The sequence below is a fragment of the Sinocyclocheilus rhinocerous genome, unplaced genomic scaffold, assembly GCF_001515625.1.
Source record: "Sinocyclocheilus rhinocerous isolate Xijiao unplaced genomic scaffold, SAMN03320098_v1.1 scaffold1001, whole genome shotgun sequence".
Classification (NCBI taxonomy): domain Eukaryota; kingdom Metazoa; phylum Chordata; class Actinopteri; order Cypriniformes; family Cyprinidae; genus Sinocyclocheilus; species Sinocyclocheilus rhinocerous.
This window is the reverse complement of record NW_015666593.1, coordinates 300,931-313,957: the sequence shown is the minus strand read 5'-3', so window position 1 is coordinate 313,957 and position 13,027 is coordinate 300,931. Positions and strand designations below refer to the sequence as shown.

The window sequence follows — 13,027 nt, the reverse complement described above, 5'->3', positions numbered from 1 at the left end:
CAATAATGTATAGTATGTGGAAAATAATGTGTTTTTTGAACCTTAAACCGCATAAACACATTTCATCACACCAAATACACAAAATAATGTTCTTTTTAGCAACATCATATGACCCCTTTAAGTGAGCATTAGATGACGCCAAAGGTAATCTAAATGTAAAATTTGGGGAAATGAGCTTGCATATTGAAAATTCTAGATAGCGACTGATACTGATAAATTTAAAAAATCTCATATCAGCAGATAAATAATTTGATACCAATATGTTGTAGGTTTTAGGATAGTTAAACTCTGTAACCTTCTGTTTCAGGAACTGCTGTCATTATTTGAATGTCGGGAGGGCAGGACTGACTCACCAGGTCGCCGTCTATGGAGAAGATTCCCAGAGCAGGTTCAGGAAATCCTGGAGCCGCATCTCAATACCAGGTAGGGCATGATCATTTTGCATGGCTTGTTGTCTGCTGCTTATTTTATATCCAGTGTTCATAAAACTGGCTTGTTTTAATTAGGTATAAGAGCTCTCAGAAGGTGGTGAACTGGTCTAAGTTGAAAAAGCCTATATATCTTACCAGCCGTGGAAGCAAATTCTCTGACTGGTCTGCAACATGGGCAGCATATCTCATCAGTAAAGTAAGTCCATGTCCACTTTTTTCCCCAGCCTCAAATGTAGACAAAAGACTAATTCTACCTCATCTTTTCATGTGTTTTAGGTTAGACATGAGCTTGCTGGAAAAGTGTTCAACTGCTGTAGTTTCATCATAAAGCATGATTACAAAGTGACCATCTACCTGCTGCCCCACATTTTGGTCTATGTGCTGATTGGATGCACTCAGGAGGAGCAGCAAGAGGTACAAATTCAAGCTTTGTGGAAAGCACTTGGTATGGATTTTTGATAGGAAACCGTCCATGTAGTTTTGCTCAGTAAAGTTTAGTAAAAGAAACAACAGTATTACCAGTGAAAAGGCTCTGTTTGTGTCATGTAGGTGAATGAAGAGATGATGGCAGTCCTGAAGGAGGGTGACCCGCGGTTAGTGCGGCTGCAGGAGAACGCCTCCAGTCTGAGTCAGCTCAGCACGCAAACCGTCTTCTCCATGCTGGACCACCTCACTCAGTGGTCCCGCCACAAGCTGCAGAGTCTGAGTACCAACAAGAGGCCAGGCAAACATGCCAGAGAGCAGCCGCAGGCACAGGCCACAGGTGACTTACCAGATTACATTTTGATTTAATTCAGTCCTGTTTTCTTCCATAAAAGCTGCTGGTTATTATTTTTTCATGTCTTGACATTATTGGGAATGATAATAGGCAATATGCCTTTTATTCTTTATTAAATCTTACTCCACAAATTCCCATTCATTTTTTATTTATTTATTTTTAAATGAGATAAATAACACACATTACTGACCTGACTCGATGCTTTATGACATGATTTTTTTTCTGTAAAATATTTTATCGTAAATGCAACAGCAGTAACATGTAAATTATATTTTTCAGCTCTGTATCATGTAAGTCAAGTTGAAATTAAAGTGTTTCTGACTCTTTCTTCATCTTCTTAGGCCCAGAGAACAGTGAATATCAAAGTGTTGTAGCCTTCCTTAACCGTATTCCTCAGGATGTGCTGGCCAAGGCATCCTTCCGCTCCAGAGCCTACACACGTGCTGTCATGCACTTTGAGTCTTTTATCCGTGAGAAGAAGCAGAACATTCAGGACCATCTTTCATTCCTCCAGGTCTTACCAGTCTTGCATGAGTTTTATGATTACTGGCTATCGCTACTTACTAAATAAATGCTTAATGCATAATATTTTTGTGGAAACCATGACACACTTTTTTCAGGATTCTTTGATGAATAGAAGAACAATAAAATAAAAAAGAACAGCATTTATTTGATATAGAAAGATGTTGTAATTATAAATGTCTATACTGGCTCTTTTGAAAAATGTAATGCGCCCTTGCTGAATAAAATTAATTTCTTAAAAAAATCTTACTGACCCCAAACTTTTCAACTGTAGTGTATATAGGAAATCAGTTGCCTGAGAAAAGTGCCGTTATATAATTTGTTCAGTGCTACAATTTATCAATCAGAATCATGTATTTCAGAGAGTCATGAAATAAAATAAAATTTGACCTATCAAATATGCATGGGGTTTGAAAATATTCAGAAAGAGTTTAAAACAGTTGCATGCACAACTTGTCTAGAAATCAGATGAACTCTTTTAAGTTCTGTTGTAACCTGTCTCTTTTTCTGGACCTCTTCTAGACTATGTATGCGGCCATGCATGAGCCAGATGGCGTGAGGGGAGTGAATGATCTGAGAAAAGAGGAGCCGTCATTGAGAGAGCAGATCCTGGAGCATGAGAGCATTGGACTACTGCGTGAATCCACTGCCTGCTACGACAGAGCCATCCAACTCGAGCCAGACCAGGTGACAAACACACACACTCTTATTCTTATGGGTACCTGCCAAACTCAGGTCAGTGTGTGCAAATTTAGGCAGTGTCCAAACAGACCCAGTGCCAAAGTAAGTAAACTACTAGTTAAACAATGTATCACAAATGACATGTGTGAATTATGTATTTCAACTCTGTATAATTTAGCACATTTAACAAAAAAAAACAAACAAACAAATAGATATATTTTTTTTGTGCAAATTGATGCAGAGTTTATGAAGGACCAAACCTGTAGAAAATTCAAACAAATAAATAAAGGTGTGTCAATACAACTGTTTATATTTCTGGAAAGTTGTAATTCGACATAATGTGAATCGGGGAAAAGAACTTGATCTGCAGTATCCCATAGCAATTTGTACAGTGTATAAAGTAAAAAATAAATACAGAAAATAATTAATAAAGGAAAAAAGTATTACAAAAAATACATTTAGGACTACATTTAATAAAAAATTAATTGTATTTGTTCTATCAAGTAATTTATTTCTTCATTTATTTTCCAATTATTTATTTATGCAGATTTGGGCCTCCATAAGAGTCAAACCATTTAATTTTATTCAGTTATAGAATGATGCTTCAATACTTGATATGCTTTTAATGACTGAAAATTCAAGTAATATTTTGAGAATAACTCAAGCAAATTCAGTAGATCCTATATGGCATAAAGTTTTTGTTATATCCTGTAGAATCCTATGCAGTAATTTAAGTTAATATCTTTTTTTCATCCAAGTGCAGTTCATAACTTTTAAAGGGGTCATATGATGTTTTTTTAAAGATCATTATTTTGTGTATTTGGTGTAACAGAATATGTTGACATGCTTTAATGTTCAAAAAATAGTGTGGTAGATATGTGGGGGCGTGTTAGAACGAGCCATTTTAGGGGGGCGTGGCAGAGTCTTAACTTTGATAAAGAATATCTCTTTGGTTTTGAGACTTTAGTCTTTGCAACTTCAGGGATCTTATCTATGCACAATCAGCTTGTAACACTCCAAAGAGAAAGGAAAACTTGAAATTGCATCATATGACCCCTTTAAGTAAGATCTAATGATTTGATTTAGTTTAACTTCAGAGTGTTCTGTCTCTGACATTTGTGTGGTTAACAGTTCATGTATTTTCTCATTTTTTGTATTCTGGTAACTAATACTTTTTCCTCTCACTTTCATATCTTTGCATGCAGATTGTCCATTATCATGGTGTTATGAACTCTATGTTGGGTCTTGGTCAGCTCTCTACAGTAATAACTCAGGTCAATGGAGTTCTGGCAAGCAGGTAGGTGTACTGATGTAGACGCAGTCCTCTGACACTGTTTCATGCAACCACAGATTTTGTTTTTTTTAAACCGATGTTATTTTCTTTACAAAGGCCACGATGGAAATCCGATCTGAATGCGTACCGGGTCGAGGCAGCATGGAAGCTGTCAAAATGGGACTTAGTTGAGGACTATATTGCCTCTGGTAAAGGACTTTTGCTGTTTCTAGAAACAGAAATGTTTTTCAGATTGAAGAAGCATTAATATTTGTCATATCTGTTTTATAGATTGTAAGTCCAGCACATGGGGTGTCAGACTTGGCCAAATGTTGCTGGCTGCCAAGAAGCAAGATTCCGAGGCATTCTATGAAAAGAAAATGAAAAGTTTAGCAGAATGTCTGCACAGTAAAAAAAACAAAAAAGAAACACGATTTTTCGAAATTTGTAAATAAAACAAAGAATATTGGAATATGTTTTACAAGAAATTACTATATCAGTCTTGGTACTTCAAAAAAAAAAAATCAGGTTTAATTCAATGTGTTATTTGCTATTTCTTTGTAATTATTTGTGAAATTTACTAGCAATTTCTGAGTGAAAATGATTTCAAAATAAATCCTACACTATTTTTTTTAAAGTGAATAGGAACCAGGTCCAAAAAGCAAAAAAGCCACTATAAAAGTATGGTAAAAGTAAATGCACTATATGATTAATTTGATTTATTTCAAGTATTCTGAACTGTGCAACAGATTTGAGTTGTTATTCACTGAAAATCTTGCTTGATAGCTGTGGTCACCATTCAGTTTGATTGTATGGAAAAGAGCAGCTTGGACATTTGCTAAAAAATACTTTTTTGTCCCTTAAAAGAAAGTAATTCAAACACTACCAGTTCTTTTCCATTTTTATATATTTTAAAATGGAATTTATTCCTGTGATGGTAAAGCTGAATTTTCAGCAGCCATTACTACAGTCTTCAGTGCCGCAAAATCCATCAGAAATCAGAGAGTTCTTTCAAAATCATAAAAAAAATCTTAATTATTCCAAACCTTTGACTGGTAGTGCACATTTCAAAATACATAACCATAAGTAAATAATAACATTTTTTGAGTGGTAATATAATTATAATGTATAACATTTGTTTGAGTGGTAATGTAATTAGATTTGAGAGTGTGTTTGTGTGTTTGATGAAAACTTCTTTGCAGTTCTTCATGTGAGGAGCAGGTTGGTGAGTGCTGGCTGCAGAGCGCTCGTGTGGCCAGAAGAGCTGGCCATCACCAAACAGCTTTCAATGCCCTGCTCAATGCTGAGAACTCCCTCTCTGAGCTCTTCATCGAGAAAGCCAAATGGCTCTGGTCTAAGGTATAGCAGTTCAGATAATGTTTAAATACCAATGCTGATCTCTTTGATGGAGGCCTTATCCATCATTGAAATTGTTCTAAGGAAAGATGTTGTTGTTATAGGGTGATGTGCATCAGGCTCTGATAGTCCTGCAGAAAGGTGTGCAGCAGTGTTTTCCTGATGAACAGCCACTCACCGACCCAAAGAGAATCCAGATAAAAGGGAACGCCATGCTGCTGGTGGGCAGATACATGGAGGAGACGGCCAACTTTGAGAGCAATGCTATTATGAAAACCTATAAGGTATTTCAGTCAATTACATATGAGGACAAATGTAACAGAAATCAGAATGATTAGACTAGGGCTGGGCGAAAAAAAATAAATCTTTTTTTAATTATCATTTAACTACATAACCTAAAATGTAACTACAGTGTAGTTCAAGTAAAACACATCAAGTGGACAACATGGTGTAAATGTAAAATTAATTCACTTCACATGAAATGTGAAGGCAAAGATTGTAGAAACCCCTCTTTAACATATCCTAGGTGACCTTGGACCACAAAACAAGTCTTATGTTGCACGGGTATATTTGTAGCAATAGCCAAAAATATTGTATGGGTCAAAATTATAGATTTTTCTTTTATGCCAAAAATCATTAGGATATTAAGTAAAGATCATGTTCCATGAAGATATTTAGTAAATTTCCTACCGTAAATATTTCAAAACTTCATTTTTGATTAGTAATATGCATTGCTAAGGACTTCATTTGGACAATTTTAAAGGCGATTTTCTCAATATTGTGATTTTTTTTTTTTCACCCTCAGATTCCAGATTTTCAAATAGTTGTATCTCGGTCAAATATTGTCCTATCCTAACAAACCATACATCAATGGAAAGCTTATTTATTCAGCTTTCATGTGATGTATAAATCTCAATATGAAAAAATTGACACTTAAGACTGGTTTTGTGATCCAGGGTCACACATGTTCAGAAATAATATAAAAGTTCAAATTCAAAATGACTAAAAGTATGGTGGGCTATTATTAATAGTAAATGTTTTGTAAAAACAAAGAACAAGCATCTTTTAGCCTATCACCATCATACAAACATGAAATATCAAACATGTAGTAGTTCTTCACAGGTTTTTGCATTCAACTGTGCTGCTTTTGTTTTGTTTTTCTATGTAAACGTGCTTGACAGACAGGATGTGTTTGACCGTTACACACGTGTCTTCTGCAGCATCTTGCGCATGAAACACTTCTAAAATGCTGCGTTCAAGCTAAAAGCAGTTGTTCAAGGCTTGTTTCATAACACACATTAAAACACATTAGTATACTATTTTATGATCCTTCATAGACCGTGCTCAAATGTGAGCAGTTAATCAGATGTGCTGTCATGCTTTCAGATCAATTTTTGTCTCTTAACTGTCATCATTGGAGTATTGTGTGTAACATGTCTACACTCTTTAAAATAAAGGTTCCTTATTGGCATCGATGGTTCACTGAAGAACCTTTAACATCTATAGACCTTTCCATTGGACAAAAGGTTCTTTATGGTGGAAAATGGTTCCTTAGATTATTAAAATGTTCTTTACAATTAACTCTGTCCAGCCATAGATCACACAGTGTCTTTTTCTTTCATAAATACAGGATGTCACACATCTGTTACCAGAATGGGAGGATGGTAACTTTTACCTGGCCAAATACTATGACAAAGTGATGCCCATGGTCACTGACAACAAACTGGAAAGACAAGGCAACCTCATCCGTTATATTGTCACTTATTTTGGAAAGTAAGATGTTTTCTATTGGTAATCCTCCTGTAGGAGCAGTTCCTGAATTAAATGTTTTTCAATGTGTGATGGGTAGAAACAGTAATGTTTTGCTCTCTCTTCATAGAGCCCTGCAGTTTGGCAATCAGTACATCTATCAAGCCATGCCCAGAATGCTAACCTTATGGCTGGACTTCGGAGCCAAAGTTTATGAGTTTGAAAAAGGTAAAACACAAAATTACCCACGATAATCTGTAGTGTTAAAACGAAGATATTATACAATTCACTCGTTGTATTAATGCATCGATTACAAATCTTGCAGATTCATATGCATTGATTTTAAAATATTTTAATCCTTTTATTGGCCTGCAATTGACTTCAATCACAAAAGAATCAATCAAATTGATTAACTATAGTTTTAAAAATAAACAGTTAAAAGATTTACTAATTTTATCAATGCATTGATTATGAATCGTGCAGATACTTATGCATTGTTCTTGAAATATTTTAACCTTTTAAATAGGGCTGTCAATCGATTAATTTTTTATCTGATTAATCAAATCCTTTTTCTGTGATTAATCGCACACTTCATGAAATTAAGCATAGACCATTTATCTTGTTTCAAATGTTTATTTTGTCATCATTTGCTATATCCAGCAAAGTAAACCAAAAAATTGAAGGGTGATTCTCAAAAATCTGTATTTTCTGCAAGCTTTTTTCAAGATAAATTTAGATGTCTTTCCAAAAAATGACACTTAGAAACTCCAAAAGGACACCAAAGAACCAAATGATATAAGGAGCCCATATAAGCACATATGAAAGAAAAAAAAATCCGAATTTTATAGTATGTGTACAGTGCAACAGCAAAGAGCTTTTTTACATTTTAGAGAAGTCAAGTTGCGATACCGAACAGGACCACATGGAGATGCCAAAAGAAAACTAAACCAACCGTCTGCTGACTGCATTTATATATCTACTACAGTACACAGATCCATTCAGAATAACTAAACACAGCAACATAAACATGACAAATCAAAACATGATCGTGAATGTGTGTGGAAACAACATGAATGTACGGAAATGTCTGTGCCTGTGCATAAATACAATGTGCGATCAGTGCGTCAAGAGCACTCATACACGCATTATTATAATGGACTCACGCGTGCTTACTGTACGACTCCTGTACGCCACCGCAATTGTCTTTACCTTGATTGCAGTCTTCATCCATCAAAACTTTACTAGCGAGACTGGTTATCAAGTCGAGAAACCATAGTTTGCATCTCATCTGGCCATACAGCGGTGGGATGTGTTGACAATCCGTTCAGTCTGTACTTCACACAGCGCGACGTGTGAGGGCTCGCGCTCTTCAGAGACAATCTCATGTCATCTCAGATGACAGAGCTTGTGTTTAAAGCGAAATGCACTGGAATGAATAATTCACTTAAAACGCAACGCGAGTCTCTGTTCTCTCTGCGATCTCTGATGTAATCAGCCTGGTTTCCTTTATAGTAGCGCTGTTTTGGACGGATTGTTTGAATGCATTCGCTTACTGGATCATTGGACTGAAAACTTTCCCGGAGTTTAGCAGCTTAAAATGATCTAATAGCAAGCAGAGAAGCAAAATTGGGTTAAAGGGTTAGAATAGAAATTGTGCTTCAGTAATTTTGCGTTAATTGCGCAAAATTATTTTAACGCGTTAAGGATTGTAAAATTAATCGCATGCGTTAACGATGACAGCCCTACTTTTAAATAATAAATTATTTGTGTTGACCAGTAATTGATTTCTGATTTCCACTATGACACACCAGCTTCCTCCTTTTTTTTCAGCTGGCCGCTCTGACCGAGCCCAGATGCGTGCTGAACTCACTAAGATCAATTCCGTCATCAGCGAACACACCAGCAACCTCTCGCCCTATCAGTTCCTCACAGCCTTTTCACAGCTCATCTCCCGAATCTGCCACTCCAACAATGAAGTCTTTGCTGTGCTGATGGAGATTGTGGCCAAAGTTTTCTTAGCTTACCCACAACAAGCTATGTGGATGATGACTGCTGTGTCAAAGGTCAGACACCTTAGACACATCTACAACCATAAATAGTGTCTTTTCACAGATATAAACTGTTTAATGTATGTGCTTTTTTCTTTTTTTTTTTTTAGTCCTCCTATCCGACACGAATGAACAGATGTAAGGAGATCCTGAAGAAGGCCGTCAGTCTAAATGAGTCATTTGGGAAATTTATCGGAGATGCCAACAGACTGACTGACAAGCTGGTGGAGCTCGGCAATAAACCAGTAGGACAAGACTGTACCGCTAACAAGAAAATAATATTTTGATTTCCATGGAAACAGCTTTTATGCATTTATTCTTAATCTTTACTATTCCCTAACTTTCCGCTTAGCATTCATTTTAAACTCAGTTGGTTCTAAAATTACTGTTGCATTTGGATGCAGTCAGACTGTGTTTTTGTTTAATTGTGTAGGTGGATGGGAACAGCAGCACCCTCATCATGAGCGTACACTTCAAAATGCTGAAGAAACTGGTGGAAGAGCCTACCTTCAGTCAGATCCTGATCCCCCTGCAGTCTGTCCTTATACCCACCCTGCCTTCCACTGGAGGAGCCAACCCCAAACACGATGCCTTTCCAGGACACTGGGTCTACCTCGGTGGCTTTGATGACACAGTCAGTCCCGCCTGTTTCACCATACACCAGTTTTTGAGCACATAATGCATCACTCTCATTTCAGATGATACTTTATTCATGATTCATCATTACACGTTTCATTTAATCAAGGTGGAGATCTTGGCATCCTTGCAGAAGCCTAAAAAGATCTCGCTCAAGGGCTCTGATGGAAAGTTCTACACCATGATGTGCAAACCTAAAGATGACCTGAGGAAAGATTGCAGGCTGATGGAGTTCAACTGTCTCATTAATAAGGTACTAGAGATGTGCTGTTCACTAAATACCTGAATGATGAACTGCATTTTCCTGAGAACTTGCCTAATAAAAATGTGCCTTTGTTAGTCTTTGAGGAAAGATGCGGAGTCTAGACGGAGGGATTTGCACATTCGGACATACGCAGTCATCCCTCTAAATGAAGAGTGCGGCATAATAGAGTGGGTCAACAACACGGCGGGTGTACGCCACATCCTCACAAAGCTGTATAAAGAGAAAGGTGTGCTGATTTCATAGCCTTGATTTCTCTTCAGGATATACAGTGTATGTCATAATGGAGTAATGTTATGAGTTGCATAATATCCTGACACAGATCGTAAAATAAAAGGTTGTATCACTCTGAAGTGATTTATTTTGTGGTAATGATCAGTTTATAGTTGTTATCACCAAATAAATAAACTTAGGCCTACTGCCATTCAAAAGTTTGGGTCAGTAAGATTTTCATTTTTTATTTTTTGGCAGGATGCATTAAATTGATCAAAAAAGGCAGCAAAGGCATTTATAATGTTCCAAAAGATTTATGTTTCACATAAATGCTGTTTTTTAAACTTTCCATTCATCAAAGAATCCTGGAAAAAAAATGATTTCCACAAAAAAGTATTAAGTAGCACCGTTTTCAACAATGATGTTAAGAAGAAATGTTTCTTGAGCAGCAAATCAGCATATTAGATTGATTTCTGAAGGATCATGTGACACTGAAGACTGGAGTAATGATGCTGAAAATTCAGTTTTGCCATCACAGGAATAATTTACATTTTAAAATATATTCAAATAGAAAACATTTATTTTAAATTATAATAATGTTTCACAACATTTCTGTTTTAATACATTTTTATTGACCCCCAACTTCTGAACGGTAGTGTACTGTATATTGACATGAAATATTGATTAACCAATCAGAATCAATTCTAGAGCGCGTTAAGCATGCTGTTTTAAAAATTTTAAGCATACTGAGTGTTATTTTCAGGCTGTTTTCAATTCCCATATTTTTTGTGAAATTGGTCTAAATTGAGTTGTATCTGTATCTGTAAAGTGGTGTATCTGTTTTTTGAACAGGGATCTATGTCAGTGGGACAGAGCTGCGAAAGCTGATTTTGCCAAAAACGGCATCTTTTCAGGAGAAGCTAAAGCTGCACAAAGATGTGCTGTGTGCCAGACACCCACCAGTTTTTCATGAGTGGTTCCTACGGACGTTTCCTGATCCCACCTCTTGGTATATATATTACAGGCTTTCAGTGTTCATATTCATAATATCTTTGCACAGTAATATGCTAAATGTTTCTTAGTGTTTGCTATTAAGGTGAGTTTTGAGTAATTCATTAGAAAAGCACTTACTTGAACATCTTTGCACATGGGGCAAATGTGGCATTTCACAGGTACAACAGCAGGTCTGCTTACTGTCGCTCTACTGCAGTCATGTCTATGGTGGGGTATATTCTTGGACTTGGCGATCGCCATGGAGAGAACATTTTGTTTGACTCCCTAACTGGCGAGTGTGTCCATGTGGATTTCAACTGCCTCTTCAACAAGGTTTGAGATGAATGAGGAATGTGACAGTTTTATTACTCCCTATACTTGATATCTTTGGGTAACTGAAGAATAAATGTGTTTTTGGTGCTTAAGGGGGAGACATTTGATGTTCCTGAGGTGGTTCCCTTCCGGCTCACTCAGAACATGGTTCATGCGATGGGGCCGATGGGCACAGAGGGCCTGTTCAGACAGGCCTGTGAAGTCACACTCAGACTTATGAGGGACCAGAGAGAGCCACTCATGAGGTGAACATCTCTGAACGTACACAGGCAGACAAAATTCCACTACTGTTCAAAAGTTTGGGGTCGGTAAGATTTAAAAAAAAAAAATTTTTTTTAATAAGTTTCGTATACTCACCAAGGCTGCATTTATTTGATTAAAAATACAGTACTAACAGTGAATATTGTAACAGCTGAAATATTATAATTAAAAATATATATATTTTAAAATCAAACTTTTTGCTGTGACTGCAAAACTGAATTTTCAGCAGCCGTTACTCCAGTCTTCAGTGTCACATGATCCATCAGAAATCATTCGAAAATGATTTGGTGTTCAAGGAACATTTATTATTATCAATGTTGAAAACTGTTGTGCTGTTTAATATTTTTTATGGAAACTTTGATAAATAGAAAGTTCAAAAGATCAGCCTTTATTTGAAATAGAAACAAAATTTACTGTCGCTTCTGATCAAAATTAAAGTTAACAAAAGTATTAATTTCTTTCAAAATAAAAACATAACCCCTATGACCTCTAACTTTGAACGATACGATGCAGGAACATGCATATCCATATCACTTTAGTTGATCTTACTAATTACTCTTACTACTACTAGATGTTTGTCTATTTTTCTTTTTTGGTATATTATTTATCAAGGGTTAGAGGATTGACCAGTATTATTTTTATGACTGTTACAGATAAAGATTATGTTTATGTGTCTAACCTGAACTGTATTTTAATAAATTTTCTTTCTGTTATTGTAATAACACGACTAATCATTGGACTACAACAACCAAAGCAAAATATACAATATGAATATTTTAATAATTTTTTATTAATTTGTAACATTGTAACATTGTTAAAGTTTTTTTTTGGCAATCTAAATAATCACTTTTGTGCTTAAAATGCAATGCATTCCTCACTTGTAAATTAGTGCATTAAATAAGTAATCTACTTTACCTCTGAACACTGTTATTTCCTGTTGAATGCCTGGTTGTGTAATGGCATTGTTGAATGATATTCCTTATAGACCCACAAAATATAGCACTTATTAGTAGACCTGATACTGAAGTAGAAATGCATGAATACTGAAAAAAAAAAAAACTCAAAACAAATCTCTGTTCTATGCTGAGTGTGTTCGATTTGCGTAATGAGTTTAACATTTCATACAGTATTTGTATAATACTTAAAATTTCATGATATCTTTTTATTCCTTTTAACCAGTGTTTTAAAAACATTCCTGCATGATCCTTTGGTAGAATGGAGTAAACCTGTCAAGGGTTCATCTAAGACACAAGTCAATGAATCTGGAGAGATCCTCAATGAGAAGGTACTTCACCCCTTAGTTACTTCAGCCTGAATGAAGATGCTTATCTGTGACGTCTGTCATATGTGCTTATATATTCAGCCAAGCAGGCTTGAATTATGAGTAAACATAAGACATTATGGTTCGAAGTTATAATACACTTGCTTGTCAGTGCCTCATCTTCAGGGCCGTTTCTAGCCAATTTGACGCCCTAGGCGAAATCCCTATTG

At 36.0% G+C, this 13,027-nt stretch overlaps 1 protein-coding gene across 1 annotated transcript in view; it reads left to right on the top strand.

Moving 5' to 3' along the window:
* Positions 1-13,027, top strand: part of atr (ATR checkpoint kinase) — a 31,665-nt gene that overhangs the window by 18,044 nt on the left and 594 nt on the right. Inside the window, exons 24-46 of the mRNA XM_016544371.1 lie at positions 308-423; positions 507-627; positions 708-845; positions 981-1,194; positions 1,551-1,723; positions 2,254-2,418; positions 3,618-3,709; positions 3,803-3,894; positions 3,977-4,047; positions 4,186-4,190; positions 4,888-5,044; positions 5,146-5,325; positions 6,672-6,814; positions 6,921-7,018; positions 8,621-8,853; positions 8,949-9,083; positions 9,272-9,472; positions 9,584-9,727; positions 9,815-9,965; positions 10,802-10,958; positions 11,122-11,275; positions 11,369-11,520; positions 12,716-12,821. Coding sequence (XP_016399857.1) covers positions 308-423; positions 507-627; positions 708-845; positions 981-1,194; positions 1,551-1,723; positions 2,254-2,418; positions 3,618-3,709; positions 3,803-3,894; positions 3,977-4,047; positions 4,186-4,190; positions 4,888-5,044; positions 5,146-5,325; positions 6,672-6,814; positions 6,921-7,018; positions 8,621-8,853; positions 8,949-9,083; positions 9,272-9,472; positions 9,584-9,727; positions 9,815-9,965; positions 10,802-10,958; positions 11,122-11,275; positions 11,369-11,520; positions 12,716-12,821 — 3,198 coding nt within the window. The remainder of the gene's footprint in view (positions 1-307; positions 424-506; positions 628-707; positions 846-980; positions 1,195-1,550; positions 1,724-2,253; positions 2,419-3,617; positions 3,710-3,802; positions 3,895-3,976; positions 4,048-4,185; positions 4,191-4,887; positions 5,045-5,145; positions 5,326-6,671; positions 6,815-6,920; positions 7,019-8,620; positions 8,854-8,948; positions 9,084-9,271; positions 9,473-9,583; positions 9,728-9,814; positions 9,966-10,801; positions 10,959-11,121; positions 11,276-11,368; positions 11,521-12,715; positions 12,822-13,027) is intronic.